At 35.9% G+C, this 25,112-nt stretch overlaps 1 protein-coding gene across 1 annotated transcript; it reads left to right on the forward strand.

The window, feature by feature from the left end:
• Positions 1 to 10,448: 10,448 nt before the first annotated feature.
• Positions 10,449 to 23,809, forward strand: LOC306849021 (LIM/homeobox protein Lhx4-like). The gene is made up of 6 exons (XM_079383859.1): positions 10,449 to 10,733; positions 13,833 to 14,004; positions 16,793 to 16,995; positions 19,925 to 20,079; positions 20,161 to 20,332; positions 21,798 to 23,809. Exons 1-6 carry the CDS (start codon positions 10,649 to 10,651, stop codon positions 22,184 to 22,186), a joined length of 1,176 nt encoding a protein of 391 aa, XP_079239985.1. The 5' UTR covers positions 10,449 to 10,648; the 3' UTR covers positions 22,187 to 23,809.
• The last annotated feature ends 1,303 nt before the right edge of the window (positions 23,810 to 25,112 follow it).

The raw sequence follows: 25,112 nt of genomic DNA on the forward strand, positions 1-25,112 counted from the left end.
TGTTGACAGTGTTGAGCGTTTTGAAAACTGTGTTGGAAAGCTCTGAAGTTCAAGGCTTCTAGCAGAGGACTAAGAGGATGAGTATAGATCAGATGACCAAAAAATAGAATTTTCTCAACTTGCTGCATTTAAAGGGACAGTTCACCCCAAAATCATCATTTATTCACCCTCATGTCATTCCAAACCTGTATGACTTTTATCTGTGGAACATAAGATATTTTGAAGAACAACAATGGATTCCATTCGACTTTTTAATTGTAAAGACAACAAATGTTCAAAACATATACATTTCATTTTTGGGGTATAAACTGTCCCTTTAAGACTTATTTAAGTGAGCTGTGCTTTTACTTTTCAGGTAATTGGAGTTATATTTTTTTACAAGAGATTCAAACATCAGGAACGACTTTAAAGGAGTTGCCTGAGCCATATCCAGACATCAGAGTACCATAGAGACTAGAGGATGGACTCTTGACATTTTTTGATCAGTAAGCAAACACGCAAAACACCTTATAGGAACTGCATAGCAATGCTATAAAAAAAAACACCTTAGCAACCAAAAAGCAACACCCTGACATAGTGTAGTAGTAAATTTTGCACAGGTAAACATCTAATTGGGATGACTGACAAATCATTACCTTAAAATCCAAATCAAATCAAACCTTACTTATTAAAAAAATTACCTACTTATTTAAAAATTTAAATAAAATGAATGTACTTCCTACTTAATCTTAATTGGATAATTTAAATTCTTAAACTTATTTTTTTAATCATATAAAAAGTTAAATTATTATTATTATTTTATGTAGATTGCCCTGTATATTATATATAACTGTTTTAAATTCGCAGAACTGGCAGAGCTTTGTACATCCTAGCTACTTTGCACGTACACTGGCGAGTAGTTCATTATAAAGTCATGGTTTCTCTGTCCATCCTTGCCAGTGTTTCTATGTACAAATCAGACTGTATAAAACATAATACGCTTCCTATTCCCTGCCAGACCTGAGTGAGGGACCTGTTTGTGTGCCATGAGAACAATGGAACAAAAGCAACATTCCCAGCCCCCAACCAAAAGCGGCAGAAAGCAAGGGTAAAACATCACCTTGTATTGCTGGTGTTCTGTTCCATAAATTAGACAATGCTGGGTTTTATTGCTGAGGCCCTCCAACATGTACTTTGCGTGTTTATGGCCTATCGCATACTGGTATTAAAATGCTGGACAGGTTTGATACCTCTGCTGTCATACCACTCTGATTTGAATAATATAATAAAGCTTCTGCTATAGATGTACACTGGGTGTGTGAGTGTGTATTCACACTGAGAGTGAATTAATTCTGTGAAGAGAGAGAAGGGTTAATATATGGTTCTGTTATTATAGCTCATTTATTCTCTGACCCCTGAATGCCACATTTAGCCCTAAAGCAGGAGCCAAACAGGTCAGATTAATCTAATTTTACTACCGGCATTCCTCCCCTTGTACATAATACATATTTTGAGATGCAGCCCTCATTCCCAGCTTTAATACTGTCAGTCAGAATGGACAGATGGACTGCTGACATGAGAGGAGGCACAACATGCTAAACAAGCCCTTACTATAGTTACTAGTTGCACTTGAGGGAAGGTCTATTATATTATATTATATTATAAATAATGTTAAATAATAATAATTGTATTATTCAAAATTTTAACTGTATATATTTGATTCTATTACTACTTGTGTAAAATATACATAAAACATATTAAAAGAGATGATTATATATTTAAAAATGTTAAATTGTAGCTTAACATTATTTGTGTATTATATAGTTCATTCATATATATATATATATATATATATATATATATATATATATATATATATATATATATATACACATACACAGTATCTCACAGAAGTGAGTACACCCTCACATTATTGTAAATATTTTATTATATCTTTTCATGAGACAACACTGAAGAAATGACACTTTGCTACAATGTAAAGTAGTGAGTGTACAGCTTGTATAACAGTGTACATTTGCTGTCCCCTCAAAATAACTCAACACACAGCCATTAATGTCTGCTGGCCAAAAAAATTAGTACACCCATAAGTGAAAATGCCCAAATTGGGCCCAATTAGCCATTTTCTTTCCCCGGTGTCATGTGACTCGTTAGTGTTACAAGGTCTCAGGTGTGAATGGGGAGCAGGTGTGTTAAATTTGGTGTTATCGCTCTCACTCTCTCATACTGGTCACTGGAAGTTCAACATGACACCTCATGGCAAAGAACTCTCTGAGCTGAAAAAAAGAATTGTTGCGTAGGCTATATGTAGATTGTCAAGACCCTGAAACTGAGCTGCAGCACGGTGGCCAAGACCATACAACGGTTTAACAGGACAGGTTCCACTCAGAACAGGCCTTGCCATGGTCAACCAAAGAAGTTGAGTGCACGTGCTCAGCATCATATCCAGAGGTTGTGTTTGGGATATAGACGTATGAGTGCTGCCAGCATTGCTGCAGAGGTTGAAGGGGTGGGGGGTCAGCCTGTCAGTGCTCAGACCATACGCCGCACACTGCATTGAATTGGTCTGCATGGCTGTCATCCCAGAAGGAAGCCTCTTCTAAAGATGATGCACAAGAAAGCCCGAAAACTGTTTGCTGAAGACAAGCAGACTAAGGACATGGATTATTGGAACCATGTCCTGTGGTCTGATGAGACCAAGATAAACTTATTTGGTTCAGATGGTGTCAAGCGTGTGGCGGCAACCAGGTGAGGAGTACAAAGACAAGTGTGTCTTGCCTACAGTCAAGCATGGTGGTGGGAGTGTCATGGTCTGGGGCTACATGAGTGCTGCCGGCACTGGGGAGCTACAGTTCATTGAGGGAACCATGAATGCTAACATGTACTGTGACATACTGAAGCAGAGACTGGGCCGCAGGGTAGTATTCCAACATCATAACGACCCCAAACACACCTCCAAGACGACCACTGCCTTGCTAAAGAAGCTGAGGGTAAAGGTGATGAACTGGCCAAGCATGTCTCCAGACCTAAACCCTATTGAGCATCTGTGGGGCATCCTCAAACGGCAGGTGGAGGAGCACAAGGTCTCTAACATCCACCAGCTCTGTGATGTCATCATGGAGGAGTGGAAGAGGACTCCAGTGGCGACCTGTGAAGCTCTGGTGAACTCCATACCCAAGAGGGTTAAGGCAGTGCTGGAAATTATGGTGGCCACACAAAATATTGACACTTTGGGCCCAATTTAGACACTTTCACTTAGGGGTGTACTCACTTTTGTGGCCAGCGGTTTAGGCATTAATGACTGTGTGTTATTTTGAGGGGACAGCAAATTTACACTGTTATACAAGCTGTACACTCACTACTTTACATTGTAGCAAAGTGTCATTTCTTCAGTGTTGTCTCATGAAAAGATATAATAAAATATTTACAAAAATGTGAGGGGTGTACTCACTTCTGTGAGATACTGTGCATACATATGTATATATACACACACACAAATATATATATATATATATATATATATATATATATACATATACATGTGTATATGTATGTATATATATATATATATATATATATATATATATGTGTGTGTGTGTGTGTGTGTATACATGTGCATGTTTATGTGGTTTATGAGGACACAAATTTGTATAATGACATGGGTATGGCAGAGGTATTACAATATGAAGGTGGTTTATGAGGACACTGCCTATGTCCCCGTAATTCAAAAGGCTTAAAATACATACTAAATGGTGTTTTTTTGAAAATCTAAAAATGCACAAAGTCTCCTGTGAGGGCTAAGTTTAGGTGTAGGGTTGGTGTAGGGCAATAGCACACACAGTTTGTTCAGTATAAAAACCATTACGCCTATGGAGAGTCCCCATAAACCACAAAAACCAACGTGTGTGTGTGTGTGTGTGTGTGTGTGTGTATATACAGTATGTATATATATATATATATATATATATATGAACTATGAAGTACAAAGGATGTGCACAAATCTGAATCCATGTAATGAGATTTTTTATATAAACCCCCCAAATCTGGTTGAAAGGTTAAATAAGAAGGAAAAAAACTTTAACCGATTACATTATATTGTCTAGCCCAGGGTTCCTCAAATCTTACCCTGCAGGTCCAATCTGCTGCAGAGTTTAGCTCCAACCCTGATCAAACTCACCTATCTGTGATTTTCTAATGATCTTGAAGACTCTGATTAGCATGCTCAGGTGTGTTTGATTAGGGTTAGAGCTAAACTCTGCAGGAATGGTCCAGATTTGAGAATCCCTGGTCTAGCACTTTAGACAGGTTAATTTGTTTTTTTAAAGGTTCTAAGTATCTCCTTTTGTTTTGGTAGTGTTTTTGGAACTAACAAGAACAAGTCAATTTCCCTACATACTACTGTACATAACCAAATATTTGTGGTCCTCTTTAATCAAATCCTTGTGTATTAATAGTAAGTCTGTCTTTTCTGTACTGTTACAGATTCTGTTCTCCTGTAAAGACTTTGGAACATGAATGCAGGTATTTGGTCCCATTCAGACACTATAACATCAGTAAGGTCAGGCAGTGATGTTAGATTACATTCATTGTTCCAATTCATCCCCAAGGATTTCAGGTTTGGATTTTGTGAAGGTCAGTCAAGTTTACATTATCGTCTTTTGAACCAATGAAAGCAAGTAGATATATGCACAGCTTGTTGGCATTGGCTGTGGATCTGCTGACTTGAGATCAGTGTTACTGGTCTTCATATACAGACTGCAGAATAAAGTGAAATAGGTTGTCTCAGATCAGCATAAGTCTAACCTCTATCCTGAAAGCTTACATTCTTCTCAATAAGATGTCAATAAGATGGGTTTGGATGGCTTCCAGAGCATGTCCATCAACATGCGTTAATGAAGCAGAATGAAGTCTTGTCAGCAAACACCGGAAATGTAATCTCCATGAAGATGTTTCAAAGATGTTCATCAGTGTCGTTTAACCAATTACATATTACTAGCTAAATGCCCTTCTCTTTTTACCCCAATCTGTCTTAAGTCACCTCAGTTTAGGATTTTGTAAATAAGAAGCAGGTTAATTATTTGGTCTGGATAAACTTGTGTTGTATTGGTAATAATTAAAAGAATAGTTTCTACCAAAAATGAAAATCTGCTGAAGATGTATACTCACCCACAGGCCATCTAAGATGTAGATGAGTTTGTTTCTTCAGAACAGATTTGCAGAAGCCTTACATCACTTGCTCACCAATGGATCCTCTGCAGTGAATGGGTGCTGTCAGAATGAAAGTCCAAACAGCTGATAAAAACATCATAATAATCCATAAATAAACCATATTATTCCAGTCCGTCGATTAACATCTTTGCGAAGTGAAAAGCTGCATTTGAGGAAAAAAAAAATGTTTAAGATGTTTTTAAACATTAAACCATCACTTCTGGACAAAATAACAGTCCATAATCCATAATAACGCTTCCTCTAATGAAAAAATCCATACCCTGTTGACCTCTCATATCAAAAATCTGTGCATATTTCTGAAAAATAGAGGTGATTGTGCTTTTTCTATTGTTGGTCCTAAGTTGTGGAATAGTCTACCAATTCATATTAGAACTCCCTCGACAATATCTGTCTTTAAGTCTACTCTAAAAACCTATCTCTTTTCCTTGGCATTTAATATTTTTTGACTTGTTGTGTAATGATTTTATTCTAGCGAATCTCATTCATTTTACAGTTTGTGTTTTATATATATATATATATTTTTTGTTTGTTTATAAACTTCTCGACTTGTTTTTGTTTTGCATACTCTGTGCAGCGCTTTGGTCGACTTCGGTTGTTTTAAATGTGCTATATAAATAAACATTGTATTGTATTGTATTGTATATTTCTCTCCTGAATCAGACTTTTTCTGGAGGAAGCAATATTATGGATAGAGGACTCATATTTTAGCCAGCATATGTTTGAAGTTAAAAACATCTATCACGAAGCTCATTCTGATGGCACCCATTCACTGCAGAGGATCCATTGGTGTGCAAGTAACGTAATGTTACATTTCTCTAAATCTTTTTCTATGAAGAAACAAGCTCATCTACATCTTGGATGGCCTGAAGGTGAAATCATTTTCAGCAAATATTAATTTTTAGGTGAACTATTCATTCAATATTATAGTGTCATGTAACAAATATTAGGCTCTATGTAAGTAATTACAGTACCAATTACAATGTGCATTCATGCTATCAGAAAAACAAACAAACAATTAGACCTACATAGAAGTGCATGGTGTACATTAGTATTATTCAGTGCATATCTAATTATACTATTAGATGTGCATTTTAGGGTATTTTCTTTAATTGAATAACACAATAAAAATCATGCATAAGATCAGAATCATTACGCTTCATGGGAGCCCACTTAAATACACATAAATAAAGGTATCGATTGCTGAAGCAAGTGAAAACATTACAGGGGAACCTTTATTGTTTAATGGTAAGCGTAAGGTGAAATACCGTCACCTTTAATTAAATTTCTAACCTAATAAGGATCTAACCCTTAGCCAATTATAACGTATTAGACAATTATAATGTATTATCTCTGACCTGGTCTACAATGGCCAGCCATCACTGTGTTGCATTGTTTTGGAGGGTCATTGTTTACTTTTTAGGTTTTGCATGCTTCAGATTTAGCCTACTATTTGATTCCATTTATTAAATTACACAATCATCCAGTACACCATTAAAAATGCATTTTATTTGATTATATATTGTATTGTGCATTGTATATTGCATACTAGATGTAGGCTATATATTGTCAGTGTAACATTTCCTGTACAACTAACTGATCTGACATGTTAACTGTAATTTTTGAAGCTTCCAACCAATGTCTCCTAAGTGTAACTTACTAAGCCAATAAACCTGAATTCTGATTCTGATTAAACAATGCCGAACCTCGTACTTCAACTAATTACGTAAATGGACAGGACCTGTCAAGAGACAATAACTATTCCCTAATAGAATTTGCCCCTAAGAGCAATTTAATTTTCTCTGTTGCCCTCTCTTGAGGTCTCTTCGTCTCTTTCTATCTTTCCTTTGCAGGGAAAAAGGGGGGAACGGCTTCTGACATTGAGGTTCCAGCCTTTATTTAGGCTACTCTTTTCGAGGACTAGAAACCACCAGACTGATGTAGACAGGTAACGTTTCTGTAGTCTCCCTTTGTATTTGTGGAACGAAAATTCTATATCGACTTCCTGTGAGCTCGAGCGCTGTCCAGCTTGAGTAGTGAGCTAGAAATGTACATGGCACGCGACTGTCGGTAGGTTTGCACGACGCTCTCTGAGACGCGATGTGCTTCATTGCTTATTTTCGAGTCGTATTTGTTTAAGATGTTTTTGCGTATGAAGCTGTCTCAAATGTTTTATATTAACAAACAGAAGAAATGACAACAAACAGCATTTGACATGAAGGCTGTTAGTCAGAGGGAGAATTATTTGTTTGTAACCGTGTGTTTGTCAGCAGTAGAAAAATATTCTTGTATTTATGTGCAACAAATGAAACTTAGAGACTGGCAACTTCTGCTTAAATGGTGTAAATTACAGACAAAGAGAGCGGTTGTCAGAACCTGCCTCACTCCGGACCGGAGGAGGGTTGTAAACATAAACGTTTTAAATCTTGTGCATAATTATGTCATATTTCTAGTAACGTAATTTAATTTTAAGATTTTAGGTCAAAACAACAAATAGAAACATTTATACATTTATACACTATCCCATTTTGTGCAGTATTTGTGGCTCAAGTACAAGTACAAACTCTCCCCATTTGATTAGACATAGCCTATATTTATTTCTCTCTTTATTTTTTATTTTTTTAGGATATGGATTTAGAGAAGTTAAGTGGATTCTATATATCAAATGAACTTTCTGATTTAGATTAATCTATTTAACATTATGAATCACGAAAGTGGGCATAATAAAATACAAATGTTATTGTAGGTAAATACATATTATTCTACATATAGGCTATTCTTCAGCTTCTCAGGAGGGAGAGGGGTCATGATATGTCATTTATAATTGTTTAAACTTATTGTGTCTCATCAGGGATGCTTTATTTGAATATAATGATAATTAATTTTATTTTCCTCTGAATTTCAGTGTAGTTATAATATTCACAGGGATTTGTCCAAGTATAAGCTCAGTGGCCTTATTACAGGAGGAGGTTAAGGGGTTGAAATCTGATCTCTTATCGATCGCGTTCAGAGACCTGTATTTTACTGATATGATGGTGTCAGAATGCGGATACTGTGAAATACTGGCAGTAATTAAAGGTGCTCGGGTCAGCGGGAGTCGCACCCTTTCGCTGAATTATAGTGCACAGGTCTCTCATTGTTCAGACAGGTGCACTTGCATTTTATAGTGACTTAAACTGACTTTGAGACGCAAAAGAGCTGCGCGCTCCTGAAAACGCGGATTAATGTATTTAATCGTGTGGCAAAACATTGAGCATTAAGAGCATTTGCTCCGCTGTTCTGTTTAAGCAAGACTAAATTCACATTTTCACTTGACCATCAGCGTAATTGAATAATCTGCATAATAACTCCTCGCCATAATCAAAATGAAAATCAAAAGCGTGGCCCGGGATAATTCCCATGTCCACCATTGGCCCATGCAGAGGGAATCAGGTGAAGCTTGAGGGCTGCTGTGTTTGCCACCATTTAATCAGCTTGATGATCACTTTCGTTTAACTAAATTACACTGGAGCCATTAAGCGAGACTGTGGACGGGGTTGCGTTGTTTAAAACTTGAAGTAATCGGACTTTGATGACATCCACGTTTTATTTACATATCCCTGTAACATAGCTGTCCATGATTTATAATTTTATACACTTTTTTTTTTACATCAGGCAAGCAAGATTATCAGGGATTGAAATACGCTGTGTATATAAACGAGATGATTTTATCTGTATTGGATGTTATTTGTGTGCCCCCAGCCTCAAGTGGAAGAATTTAGATTGTTATTGCTTTTCATTTATTATTGGTGTTTTGAAATATGGCATTAACTAGTTTCACCAGACTGAGAGATATAAAATCAGTTAAGTGTTGTGTGTTGGGTAGAATTGTTTGCTTGGAGCTAGGTAGAATTACATAATGCATTCGTATAGAATTGAATAGAATTATGAAATAGAACATAATTTTCACAAATATTTTATAAATAGTATTTACAATTTATAAAATGTGTATTTCTATTTACAGGAAAGTACAATTTTCAGTAGCCTATATGCACAGTTTTGTGTTTTACGCATCAGCCTTACGCATCTCACAGAGCTTGCAGAACATGTGTTGTAATATAAAAAATGTGCTTTTATGTAGGCTATTTGTAAAAATGAGCATGAGAGGAGTGGGGTATGAGAAAAGAAACACAAAAGACATAAGTGAGGTTACGTGGAGAAGCAGCCAGACTGAGAGCTCCATCTGAAGCTTGTTTTCATGAAGCGGTGACTGTCAGAGACTCAGAGCCGCATTATAGTGTCCATGAAGAGAATTGGAAGTGAAGATTGAGTTCATCTCGCTTGAACTCCGCTCTCTCCGGAGGGAGAAAAGCTCGAATGAAACGAGTCCTGTCAGGATCGACTGTGTCTAGATAGCTGATAAACAACGTAGAGGCTCACTTCAGTTTGTATTTTTTTAGCAAACCCAGGCACTGTTGAGTCTGTTTGTCCTGCGAACTGTTCAGGTCAACAGGGCGAAATTATGAGAGCTATTTTGAGGCATTTAAAGTGTAGCCTAACATGTAGGCTAATGAAAAAAAAAGATTAAAAGATAGATTAAAAAGAAACTACTTTTAAATAAAATGTAAACTAATGTAATAGTGCACGGATGGAATTCACTCTAATTTTTTAAACAATTTTAACAGTAAGTTATCTATAGTCTATACATGTGGAGGATAATTTATAACTGTAATTCATAGTCCTTCTCTTTTCTTTTTTACAATTTCTTACAGTAAAAAATTAGCTAATTTACATTGTATTAGTTTTTTATTTTATTTTACAGTGTATGTTGAGGTAACTTAACATTTTACTTATTTTTGTTATTAATATTTTACAGTAGTCTAGCTATGCTAGGTCTAAATAGGCTACATATCCCAGAACATCCCAATATAACGTTACGTATTCGATGCGTTTACATAGTCATAGGCTATCATCTAAAGTAACGCTGAAATAAAACTAGGTGTTAAATATTCACGTAGGCCTAATATTTATGTTACTTGCTTGACTGACCCCTGCCAGGTCACAAAAGGGTTTAAAAACACTTCAGATCCTGAGGTTTCGGTAGCAGCACTGTATTTATCATCATCACTTCCTTATTGTTTTTTCCACTCACCTGAGAGCGCGAGCCGCAGAAGTCCCCGCCCCTCTCGCTCCCGTCCACGCCTCCGATTGGCCCCCCGGGGGAGTGACGTCAGGGCCGCCCCTGCAGTGTGAATGAATCAAGCGGTTTGTGTGACACACAGCAAAAGGACGCACGAGCCCGAACTCACGCGCGACTATTTTACGAGGATAACCACAGGCGCGAGGACTGTAAAAGGACACTATCCGGGGAGAAAAATTACTTTACGCACATCTGAGATTCTCAGACCTCCACGAGCGGGTGCATGTGCGCGTTTTCTCGGACTGGATGAAAATGATGCAAAGTGCGGCTGTGTTGCCCGGCGAGAGCGCGGGGAAGGGTCTGCCGGACATCCTCGGAGTGCCAATGCAACGTAAGGGCTTTTTCTTCTGCTTATATTGATTAGTTCATCAGAAAATTGGCAGGCCTCCTCCGGGCGTCTGCAGGCCACCACTGTTGAATAACATGCAGGTTTTAATTAAACTGCACTGGGGAATTATATGTGGGTGGTAAAATCAGATCAGACGCATAGAGCTTTATTATATTAATCTAAATAGCTTTAACTGTATATATGGTTAATCAGAAATTCTGATGAAATCTCGTGCATTAGATCCCAAATATTATTTTATGATGAGAACTGATGAATGCTCTAACTGAGATCTGCAACAAAATGCATGCCATAGTAGCGTAAAAATATGTCTGGTGTAAGTGCAGTGTTTTATAATCTCACAATGTAAATTTAAAAATAGATATGTATAGACTGATTGCTGATTAGTCAGACTAATGTTAGATCGCACAGCTGGCTAGAACAGTTACATTGCATCTTTTTTTAATAAGTTCTGTTGGTTGTGGTTGGGAACAACAGTCTAAAAGGTGCTAGAAACTAAACAAATATAATAATAATAATAATAATAACTAATCCGATTTTCTATAATACATTGGTTAAAAGGAGCGGATTGCATCCCATGTGATTTGTCACAATGAAATAGAGATTATAAAACCATCTAGATACAGTACATGAACATGTAATATAAAAAAAGGCATTGCCTATTATCTTCGCATCTGGTCGCAAATTAATCTGCGTTAGGCCTATATAATCTGATCTCACAATCAAGATGGAGTTTGAATTGGATAAATACCTGACCTAATTATTCACAGTCGTGCTTCAGAAATGTACAGATGAACCTCATCTTGTTTGAACCAGACTTGGTTTGTACCTCTTGCAATTTTAGTCATTAGATCCGTCCATAATCAAATAACAAAGGGTATTTAACTGAACACAATAAAAATAATAAAAAATCATTTGAAGGAAAACGAACCACGTTATTTATTCATTCATTTTTAAAGAATGGCCAAAAGGTTAATGCTTAATTTCATTAAATGATAGTAGATTAAAAGATATTGCTACTCAACCCCCCTTGGCGTATAATTGATGGATTAAATGAGGATTATTTTAAGAATAATCTGTTTTTGCGGTATGGATCTAAATATTATTATTCAAATGAATAAGGTGCTATTAAAACAACATATGGGTAATTATTATTATTATTTAAAAGAAAACATTCGAAAATAGATGCCTGCAAGAAACGAGATACAAATGAGAATGCGTTGAATGATAAAACAAAGTTTAAAAACCAGTATCAGACGAAACTGTTAATTGGTATATTTCATATGCATACGTTGATGTTAAAGGAAAGCCTGTCGTGGTAGCCATCTTTTAATTGACTGGCTAATCAAATACATCCTTAGAGTAAATGAGCGTTAAAAGCTGAGGATGGTTGAGTGAGTGAAGCTGAGCTGGGCGCTGTTCCTTCAGCACCACACACACTGAGCTATCAGCAGGCTTTTCAATGGAGGAACAATGGAAAATGCTACAGTAAAAATAGTTAATCACCTGTAAACTAACTAACTAACCAGAAACGGTAACACAACATTATTTTATATTTTAAAATACTATAGGATATACACTGAGGGTAAATATATATTTAACAATATATTTAACTTTTACGGTAAAATATTGTGTTAGGTACAATTGTAAAAACAAAACAACAAAAAACGCATGTTAGTTTATGAGTAAGGGTCATTCACAGAATCACATTTGTTTGCATTACGTTTTAATGTTTGATGTTATTTACATTTATTTGATGTATTTTATGTTACAGTGTTTAGTTAATGGTGTTTCTTGGTTGTGTGGATGTTCTCTGTCATTGTGATATTATTGGCTGTGGTTTGCTAGAGGTCAGTTTTGATGAACTTTCAGACATTTGACGTACGTTTACATAACGCATGATTACGCATTTTAGCACTTAATCAAAATTCTTTCTTTGATAAAACTACTATCCTCTTGCGTCATATTAGAATCCTGGCTTTTGTTGAATCCATTAAAACAGCACGTGTGAGAACTTGCCGACAGAAAGAATAGAGGATCAGAGGTCAAATATCGATATTAAATGTCATGATATTGTGATTTGAAGAAATTATATCTAGTATTGCTCTTGTCTGAACGCTTAAACTGGGTTTCCTCTATTTTAAGGAATAAGATCAATTGCATTTTATGTTTGTTTGGTTTTAGATTTCCGGTGTGTTTTGTGTTTGTTTTGTTCGAGCACTTGTTCTTGAGCAACAGTAATTGAAGTGACAGACTGTCTCTGTTAAAGAATCGATGGACCAGTTATATGATTTCAATCTCAATGTCCTCATGTCCTCGCCTGTTTTCTTCTGGGATATTGATTATTTACCAACAAATGGACATCTTTCCTCACCTGTCCAGCGTTTACCGGTCCCATAGGTTGTCTCGTGGAAGCTAGCCTACTCCAAATTTGCTTTCACAATAATCTCTAACGTCCGTTATCTAATCACTAATAATTAGCATTTATATATTTTATAGTATTTTTTTATACAAGTCTTATTATAACAATTCCATGCGCGTAATATGATTAGTAGTATACATTTATTTGTTTTTATTCTTGTCTTTTTCAATGCTGTTGTCATAATTCTTTGTCAGTTTTTTTTATGTAGTTTACTTTTTACAAATATTAAATGTTAATTACATTTTAAAAAGTAGAGGTATCCCCAGTATTTTCCCCATCCCTATTAGGGTTTTATTTCATTTGACTTTAACAGAAGGTTGTACGTTTCTTAATAATGCACTCGAGCGGAGTAAGACCTACATGCTAAAATTATTTCGAGTCAAGCACCTCGCGATTCTTTTTTTTTTTCATGTCACTTATTCAATAGCTTTTTAAATTAAATAAATATGCATAAAGTATGAAGCGTAAATTCACAACATTTCTATTTATTTCAATGTGCAATACCTAAAGGTCTGTCCAGCATTATGTAATGCAACCATATTTGTTATTGTCTTAAAATAAGAAATGTCAGTGTTACTTTATCTAAATATTGTTTAAACCAAGTTCTGCATTTCTGTAAGCACATTTCACCCAAATCGCTTTCTGTGCGTGTGTTTCTCCAGAGATCCCTCAGTGCGCAGGCTGCAGTCAGCACATCCTGGATAAGTTTATTTTGAAGGTGCTGGATCGACATTGGCACTCAAAATGTCTCAAGTGCGCCGACTGTCACGCGCTCCTGGCAGACAAATGTTTCTCTCGCGCGGGGAATGTCTACTGTAAAGAGGATTTCTTCAAGTGAGTCCATGTTCTCGTACACTGTTAGCCTTTACCTTTCCCCCATCAGGTTATATCTTATATTAATGTTTCATGCCCATATCTATCTATCTATCTATCTATCTATCTATCTATCTATCTATCTATCTATCTATCTATCTATCTATCTATCTATCTATCTATCTATCTATCTATCTATCTATCTATCTATCTATCTATCTAGTCTAATTTCTCTGTTTTATTCTCGTGTAATAAATTCTATGAAGCTAAACAATAAAATCAAGGCTGCTATCATAAATACTTTAAGCACATACTGTTGTTGTTGAATGCAAAGCAAAATGTGATTTAAAAAAAAAAAAAAGAATAATTCTTTTTAGAATATGACAAATAGAGATCACATAACTAAACAAACAGAAGACAGTCAACCTTTACTTATCCAATTAAATAAATGCATATTTTAAGTCATTAATGGAGCAAAATCTTGTGCAGGCCAGTACATAATTGTACATAATATGGTGAGAGATGTTATTTAAATTCTGTTCTATGCTGGACATTGTTTCGGTCACTAGCTGCATGAATTATCAAGGACTGGAGAACCAGACAGTTTCAGACAACAGCTTTGTCAAATCTTTTCACACAGAGGCGTTTCGCATCTGATTCCTTGTGCTTTTTAGTGCTGTTTGGCACTACCGTGCGTGTGTGTCAGTGTGGGAGTATGTTCAAGGAAAGGCTAGCACATAGATTCTCTGTCATGGTTAATAAAGTGCAGTGTTTCATTTTTCTCGTGTCAGGTTAGGAAGCACAGTGTGCTGGAACTCAGCCGCAAAGACCACATGTTCCCAAATTCAATTCCCAGTGCTATATAAGAACTCAAGAAAGCAACTTTGCTTTTTTTTTTTTTTACTCTTCTTCCCTGTGTCTTCCCTTCCTTTCTTCTTTTTTTTTTTTGCGATTGGATTTTCCCCTTAGCTTTAAGGAAGGAAATTAAGTTTGACTTTTATCCAAAACAGGATCAGTAGTGGCTTTTACCAAATCATGTTTGAGAGGTTTTAATGTCACAGGCTTCAATGAGACCTAAAACGCTAGCAAGACTCAGAGTGGAGGCTAACTTTATTAGCAAGCCCGTGGGGACAAAAGGAGGGATTTTAATGTTAAGACCGCGGTGGTGCTGCTGAGGAGGATGGGGAGGGGGGATGGAGGAGGAAATGCTGGCGGTTCAGAGGCGAGGGGGGCGGGGGCTGGCCTTCCCGTTAATGTTGCAAAAACTTCACCTTGGTTAAGTGAAAGGAGGGTTTATTTAGCAGTATTTACACTGTGATTTAATGCCTATTCTGACTCAGTGCTTTATGAGGCATTCTGTACGTGCGTTTAGTGGTCGCTCTCTCTCTCTCTCTCTCTCTCTCTTTCTCTCTCTCCTGTGAATCTCTCTGCCTCTGCTACAGTGATTAAGACCATTTGTCAACTCCAGGGACATGACAAGCACAAACAAAGATGCCTTCTATAGTATTCTGAGCTTTTGTAACTTATTACAGCCTTTGCAGTTATAAATAGATTGCTTATGAAAATAGCCACAGTTAAATTCAAGATGTAATTGAATGAAATCCCTAAAACGAGTTTGGGTAACACTTTACTATAAGGTTTTAATTGTTAACATTGGTTAACATTAGTTAACATGAACTAAGAATGAATAATACGTGTACAGCATTACATAATCTTAACTAATGTTTATTTCAACATTTAATAACACAGTCCTGCAACTTGAAAAAAATAATGCTGATTTGCAAAAAAATTAATATTACCTAATTTTGTGTAATATTATTTTGTATTATATAATAATATTATATAATACAATTTTGTGACAATGAGTTTAAAAATATCAATAAAAACTTAATTTTAATAAAATTTAAAAATATATAATTTATTATACATTATTTATATTTCATCACACACAGTTTTGTTCACAAAGAAAACTTTTTAAAATGATATATGTATCATCTTTAATGCACTTATCAAAATAACAAAAGGTAGCATTCAAAAATTATATATAATTATATATATTTGATATATTTATATTTGATAGCCTATACAGTATTTATATTTGCATATATTTGAATACTTATATTTTGAATTAATTATCATTTTAATATTTAAAAATATTCTCAAAATGTATATGTTCAAATTAACGTTATTATTTATCTACATGCATATATACTGCAAAGATTATAAAATCTTTATAATCTTTTTTTTAACAAAATAACATTTTTCATATTATATATGTATAGATCAGCTTTAATGCACTTATATAAATAACAAAAGCAGTCAAATGTCAAAAGTTTCATTTTTAATGGCAAAAAGAATGTATCATTTAATTTATAATCTGCAAAGGAGTGGGAAAATATGTTCACATACTCCATTTAATGTCAATGAACGTAAACATACCTGTGATACATAAACACAAGTTTATAAATAAGCATTTGTTCACAAAATCTGTTATTTTCTGTCACTGTTTGGATGTAGTAAAACATCCATAGATGTAGAAAACATCTGGTTCATGTTTGCTTTTTCTTCTGTTATTGGCCATAATTGTAACCTTGGAATATGGATTAGGCATAAAATAATGTCTTCATTACGTGAAAATCTTTGAACAAATGGTTGTAACCTGGCTCAACGGAAAATAGGAATCATGCCTTTGTGGCAGCTTTTGCTGGTAATTAAAGCATAATAAAAAAACATAATAAAAGCATAATTAAAGCATAATTCCTAAATTTGAATCTGTATCAAACTGAAGTGTCTCTATTTGTACCTGCAGACGTTTTGGGACAAAATGTGCATCTTGCCAGCAGGGGATTCCCCCGACACAGGTGGTCCGGAAAGCTCAGGACTTTGTGTACCACCTTCACTGCTTCGCTTGTGTAATGTGCAGCAGGCAGCTGGCCACCGGTGATGAGTTCTACCTCATGGAGGACGGGAGGCTCGTGTGCAAGGAGGACTACGAAACAGCCAAACAAAATGGTGAGATCGGTGTAAATCATACCTTCGGGAACCAACAATCGGTCGCTCCTCTTATGCAATATATATTGAGCTTTGTAACACGTTTGTGTTATAATTTGAGGAAGTATTTCTATAAAAGCAGTTGGAATTCTATATCAGAATTCCAGAAATATGCCCATTAAGTAATGCAGCAATAATAATTGATTGTTTTTACACAATGGCAAGATAGGGATAGAAATAAAGTGCTAATCTTAACCATTGCTCAGTAAGTGACTGAGAGTTTACCTACATGAGGATTTCGATCCTCAATAAGTAATTTATATATATATATATATATATATATATATATATATATATATATATATATATATATATATATATATTTAATCCACCTTTTGAAATTTTGTAAGCAATTTTTTAAATCATATAATGTTCTGTAATTTTATCACATATGATGGAATGTATTAAAGTGAGACAAATCAAACCACAAAACATGACAGAACAGTGAAATGATGTGCCTAGAGAATTATGTCATTAAGGAATTAACTTTTTATTAGTTAAAGGCATTTTGCATGAAAAGGAAAGTGTGGTCACCAAATTCATCAATTAGAACATTGATTACAACACACACACACACACACACACACACACACACACACACACATCTATATCTACCAACGCTATCTCACGACCAATTCATATGTATTTTACGAGGTGGCTAATTCGTACGACCTCACTCATACGATTTAGTACGATTTGTCTAAACCCCAGTGATGGGTAGGTTTAGGGGTGGGGTTAGGTGTAGGTCATTCGTTCATATGAATTAGCAACTCGTAAAATACGTATGATTTAGCAAAAATTGTATGAATTTGTGTGAATGTTTATACGAATTTGTATGAATTAGCCACCTCGTAAAATATGTATGAATTGCCATGGGATCGGGCTGTATCTACAGTATATATATCTTTCTATCTATCTATACATGCATATATACAGAGGGATAGACAGACAGACATAGACAAATAGATAGATAGGTAGATAGGTAGGTAGGTAGGTAGGTAGATAGATAGATAGATAGATAGATAGATAGATAGATAGATAGATAGATAGATAGATAGATAGATAGATAGATAGATGACTGACATTTTAATTAAAATATATTATAACATATATTAACTTTTTTTTTTATACATGAGTCATGCCAATTGCTACTGACCCATTAGAATAGTAGCTGTTTGCTGAACTGGCACGTGATATGCTTTTAGACAGTGGCTGTGGTATATAGAAGCATTGTCCCAGACTCTACTCATGTCGCTGGATTTTCTGTCCCAATTGGAAATCATTCTGACAGCAGAGTTCAGGAGTGGAGATGGTGTAATTAACTTCTTCTTTTACAATCATACCGAGACACTGAGAGATCAGAGGAGTCAACAAGATGGTAGTAAGGAGACAAAATCATCATTAACTACAGTCTAGTGGGGTCTCAGTGTCTGGCATATCAAGTCCCTCTGTGATCTGACCTCTCATGGATCTGCCTCTGAAAGCCCCTCACGCTGTATTTATGGAGATTTCTGTGGGCTGTTGATTGATTATATTAAGTGATGCAATGCACTTTTACGGTAGGGCCCCAATAACTCGCACTGGCATGCCATTCTCAGGAGAGATTTATTCCCTCTTCCGCCACAGTGTGACAGTTTCAGGAGAGTATCGACTGGCCATGTGTGAGCACTTCCACTCAAAGTATCCCACAAACTCTTATTTACTCGTACCTCACGATAGATGAGCTCCTGATATTTTGCTTCATGCTTGAAAAATTTGCTTTACTTCAACTGTGAATCAGTTAAGTTGAATTAAAAAATTTTAATTCACTTTTTTGAGTTCAGTTCAGTCCTGCTCATTCCAGCTTTTACCTTTGTGCTTGTGTTTTTCATTATGACTGTTATCTCAGTTCGTTTAAAAGTTGGTTATTTAAAATATTATGAACTTATTAGAACACACTTTACTGTTTTGGTTAATGGATCAGTAAAGCATTTTATGTTATAAAAGATTTTAGATTTGAAATAGATTGAAATCGATTGATGGGCAATGATTAATCGCTGTGTATATTTATTATGTATATATAAATACACACACATGCATGTATATATTTAAGAAAAAATATATTATGTTTATATTTTAAATATCTAAATAATATTTTAAATAATATAAATTACATGAATATAAATATATACATGTAAATATATTCTAAATATAAACTGTATGTGAGTGTCTTTATATATACACAATAAATATACACAGTACACACACATATATAATGTACACAAAAACTTTTATTTTGGATGCAATTGATCACAATTAAATGCTGCCGGCACTAAATAATATTTCAAAATATTACATTTCTACTGTATTTTGTAAATGTAGCCTTGGTGAGAATAATATACAATATTGTAAAAATATATGCAAGGACATCTATAAATGTGACCCTGGACCACAAAAGGGTCAATTTTGTTTTTTTAATTGAGATTTAATATAATTTGAAAGCTGTATAAACAAGCTTTCCATTGATGTATAATTTGTTAGGATAGGACAATATTTGGCCGAGATACAACTATTTGAATATCTGGAATCTGAGAAAATCACCTTTAAAAATTGTCCAAATGAAGTCCTTAGCAATGCATATTACTAATCAAAGGTTTTCATATATTTACTGTAGGAAATTTACAAAATATCTTCTTGGAACATGATCTTTACTTAATATCCTAATGATTTTGGGCATAAAAGAAAAATCAATAATTTTGACCCATACAGTGTACGGTTGGCTATTGCTATAATACCCGTGATACTTATGACTGGTTTTGTGGTCCAGGGTCACAAATAAGTGGGGCGGATTGACCAATCAATGGCAGCACAGTTACAATTTTAATAAGTTCTTCAAATTTGACTGTTACAGATGATTCAGAAACAGGAGCAAAACGTCCACGAACCACCATCACAGCCAAACAGCTGGAGACGCTAAAAAGCGCCTACAAGAACTCACCTAAGCCTGCACGACATGTGCGCGAGCAGCTCTCCTCAGAAACAGGCCTGGACATGAGAGTAGTGCAGGTGAGACTATAAGTCAGACTTCAAGTGTTTTATATGATTAAATGGCTGTCCGTGTCTTTACTGAGGCTTGTCTGTCCACAGGTGTGGTTTCAAAACAGGCGAGCAAAAGAGAAACGGCTGAAGAAGGATGCTGGTCGGCACCGCTGGGGTCAGTTCTACAAAAGCGTCAAACGCAGTCGAGGGTCCAGTAAGACGGAGAAGGAGAGCTCAGCTGATGATGCAGGACTCAGCGATAGCGAACTTAGTTTCAGAGGTGAGTCTATTTACATCTCCCATGATGCCTTGCGTTGTCTATCTCTCTGTATTTGCATTCTCTTCAAAAACATTTTTTATTTCCCTCCGTTCATTAATTTTCTTTACCTTTTGAAAATATGTCACTTTGGTGGATTGTTTGGAATATTCAAATGAAGTGTTTAGTTCTGCTATGTGTTTTTATGATTATTTCATTTTTGTCAACCCATTTGGAGAACTCATAAAAGTCTAGAGCCGCTTTCAAAGGGAGGCCATGTTTACGAGAAATGAAAGCAGCGATGCACAAACTCTATAAAATTGGTGAAGCTTTTAGTCGATTAGAGAGGAAGCACACAGGGCCTTTGCTGTTGTTGAAAGAACAGAGTCTGCTTGCACTCCTGTGCTTATGGAGAGTAAATCACAAATGCTCACCGCGTCTCAGATATTTCCAGAAGCATGTAATCCCCTTTTTAAAAAGGATATTTATGAGGTCTTTGTCATAACTGCAATTCTTCATCTTCTATGTGTAAATGCATCTCTACACTACCATACAGCTTGGTATCAGTAAGATTTAGTTTTTATGTTTTCTATCAAATTTGCTCAGTAAAAATGGTAATGTTGTGATTATTACAGTTTGAAATAACTGTTTTCTACTTTAATATGTAATTTATTCCTGTGATGGCAAAGCTGAATTATCTGCAGCAATTACTGCAGTCTTCAGTGTCACATGATCCTTCAGAAATTATTCTAATATGCAGATTTAATAACAGTTATTATTATTATTATTATCAATGTTGAAAACAGTTGTGCTGCTTAATATTTTTGTGGAAACTATTTTCAGGATTCTTTGATGAATAGAAAGGTTTATAACATTATAAATGTCTTTACTATCACTTTTTCGATCTATTTAATGCATCCTTGCTAAATAAAATATTTTTTTAATTTATTTTTATTTTTATTAAAACTAACTCACCCCAAACTGTTGAAAAGTGATGTACACTGTAAAAATGTCCATTTATTTCTAAATAATTGTAAAATTTACTAGCAATTTCTGAGTGAAAATTGTGTCTACAACAATCTTTTTTCAATGTAGTTGTATTTTTTTTGGAAACAATCTCGAAACTGATTTTGTCTGCTCTCTCCAACAGAAGACCAGATCCTGTCAATTATCAAAATTCATCAATTAGAACATTGATTACAACACACACACACACACACACACTCACACACGCATCTATATCTACCAATGCTATCTCACGACCAATTCGTATGTATTTTACGTGGTGGCTAATTCGTACGACCTCACTCATACGATTTAGTACGATTTGTCTAAACCCCAGTGATGGGTAGGTTTAGGGGTGGGGTTAGGTGTAGGTCATTCGTACAAATTCATATGAATTAGCAACTCGTAAAATACGTATAATTTAGCAAAAATCGTATGAATTTGTATGAATCTCGAAACTGATTTTTTCTGCTCTCTCCAACAGAAGACCAGATCCTGTCAGACCTTGGTCATGCTAACGGCTTGTACGGCAGCGTCGGAGACATCACGAACGGCAACATGCTTAACGGGAGCTTCTCCCTGGAGGGGGGTGGGCAGGCTTACCATGACCTGCGGGCAGGAAGTCCCTATGGCCTGCCACAGTCCCCCTCATCCATCACTTCCCTCCCAGGCCACACCCCGCTGCTCAACAACTTAGGCTTCAACATGGACGGCATCATGGGTCAGGGTGGTCAGCCTAATGTAGGTCAAGCTCTGAGAGCAATGGCCGGAGGACCCACCTCTGACCTGTCGACAGGAAGCAGTACGGGCTACCCAGACTTCCCCACTAGCCCTGCCTCGTGGCTCGATGAAATGGACCACTCCCAGTTCTGAGGTCAAAGGGCATAATGGAAAGTGCGGTACTATGGACAAGAAATTTGAAGATTTTATAGACATCTTTCCCAGAACTGGTGACGTTTATGTGGCGAGGCCCAAAACGGCACCTACTTTAACACGGTGACTTGACCTTGCTGAATGGCGTGCTGATACAAGCAACCCGCCGTGGAATGTCTGCGCTATATCATAATTTTGTAACTCATATTTTTTCATTGTTCTCAAAACTGGATTGGACGATTTCCAGCATGAAATGGCGCGCAGCTGCGAATGGCGTTCAAACCCCAGACCACCCTGGAAAAACAATCACGATCCACCACGTTTTTGAGAACAAGAGGGTCCATGCATGTTTCTGAATGAGGAAGAGAACCGTCCACATTCAAAATGGTGACGCACTTTACTATATGTTCCTCCTCGACTGCACACGGCAGGCTGAATACGGGAAAGAGAGGAGCGCATCGAACAAGGAGAGATATTTAAACAAGTGGCACAAGTGTATCTTTCCTACTTACAAGGGTTTGGGATTTTAATGGTTGAAACTTTCTAAACGGCTCTACTAGAGATGGCCCTTCACTTTAGGTCTGAAGAACAGATAAAAATTATTTTTAATAAGGATGAATCCGCATGCACTGCTCTGAGTTGTCATAAACATCTCTGTGTCATTGGTCCCTGTCTGTTCAATGTTTTTCTCTTAACTTCAGACATTTTGGCTCAAAATGAAACAAAATAAATAATTTAAAAGATTAAAATTACAGTTAATATTTATTTCCGGTACGGTTCAGTATATTTGTTACTGATAAGGTTTATAATACCCTCAAAAAACATTTGTTTCCTATTCATTGCTCCATGAGCAAAAATGGATATCAGAGCAGATGACAAGTGGATTTCTATTACACAGACCTGTACCTTAATGGCCTGACCAATTATTATCAAGCAAAACATGTGAAAGGGAAATTTACACTGTATGTTTTTTTTCTTATCTGACACATTTAAGCAACAACTATGAGGATTTAGTGTTACTTATTCCTGTTATGGGTACCGATGTCAGTATTATGAAGAGTTGGATCATGGGAGAGAGTACAGTGGGTTGATGTAAAACTGGTGATACAATTGTAAACATGAGGAAAATTTGTTGTGGCAAAATTTGGACCCACATAATGGTAAACTGAGTAAAGATGACGCTATACTGAAAGAGTGAACATATAAGCTAACAAAGAGCAACATGGAAAAAAGAAAAATAACCATTCAGAAATAATGTTTTGTTGAATCTATGTTGAGTCTTAATGGCTGTAAATTTTGTAAAGTCTCAAAAAGTGTCGACAGTCTTGTTTCATGAGCACTATTTATTGCTATGGATCTTTGAAAAAAAAAAAAGAGCACTGAATTTAGTCCTATATGCCTTCTGTCCAATGGTATGAATTGTGTACAGTCAAATCTATATGGAGAAATAAAGCCGAATCGTCTTTGGGTTACTTGTAGTAAATTATTTGATTCCCATTCAAAAAAACAAATAGCCTACATTACAAATATTGTGGAAAAAATGCCCTAATATATACAATCTCACAACACTGGCTTTGTGTGTAGCAACCTGGTTTAAAGTCATTAAACTCAACAACTGATGTCACCATGTTTTATGATGTCATCTCAATTCAATCTGGCATTTGGTCGCAAACTATAAAGGAATTGACCAAGCAGGGTTTTAAGTGTTTATTAAAGGTCTCTAGCTGAATTACTTTTGGTATTGCGCGCACGTGAGCAAATACTCAATTCGCGGTTATTAACCACAAAACATCTATATGTAGGCCTATATACATTTTGGATTTCACGGGAACAAAGGAATAACATTTCTGCAAAGCCCGCCACACACACACACACACACACACAAACAAACATGTGGAACTTTCATCAGACGCACATCTGTTCGCCGGTTCCACACGCTCATCCTTCTGCTTCCATAGACTGTAGCAGATTGCTGTTTAGTCAAACCTTCCCTAATCCTCTAAATGTTACCTAATTGTAAACTGCTCCGTGAAATGAGGACAAACAGACTGCCTGACGTTCTCAACGGCCAGAAAACACTACTGTGAGTAAAATACAACAGACAAAAGATGTAGTAGCTATATTTTCAATTTGGACACGTGCATTTTCAATGTGAGGATTCGATTTGTATGGGAATGCGCATTCCATTTACCATAAAAGCGGCATATTTATGTATGGATATGTATCATGTATACTATATAGACGTTTTGTTTGCTTCTCAAAACCACTGTCTGAACTATCCCATTAGTTAAACCGCATAAAGGCGGCAAAATGTGTTATCTAAAACAATAACATTATAGAAATAATTTGGTTAGGTTATATGTTAGACTGTGCTTAACTAGAAAACATGGGAGGCGTATCGATTTCATGGTATGAAAGCAATATTTAAACAGAAAAAATAGCAAAACAGGCGCTCTTTGCAAAGAAACAAGCTGATTTCACTCAGCCATTGATTGGGGCTGCCGCAGCCATTAATGTACGGCCTTTAATAGTTCAGTCTTACAAAGATAAACAGCTACAAAGACAGTTGGGATAATTTACACGCCACTTACAGCACTAGTATACATATAAATCTGAGCAAATTCCTGCACTGTTGCTTTTGCAAAGATGACAAACACAAGCGCAAATGCCATTATCATCGATCTGCGAGCTTTTATTACGAACTTCCTGAAGCCAACGATTCACCAGCCTCCCGGGTGAGAAGGAATAAATTAACATGCAAATAGTTATTCAGCCTAAATTTAATCTGGGCTGCATAGACGTGGTATTTTTCTCTTGTGTATGATGGCGTTCACTGACATCTTGTTTGGCATTATAATTCAACAGCCATACAAATAAAGAAAGGGTCATTTTGCAAGGACAAACGGTCATGTGTTAGTATTACTGT

Source organism: Barbus barbus (genome assembly GCF_936440315.1).
Source record: "Barbus barbus genome assembly, chromosome: 29".
NCBI classification, from domain to species: Eukaryota; Metazoa; Chordata; class Actinopteri; order Cypriniformes; family Cyprinidae; genus Barbus; species Barbus barbus.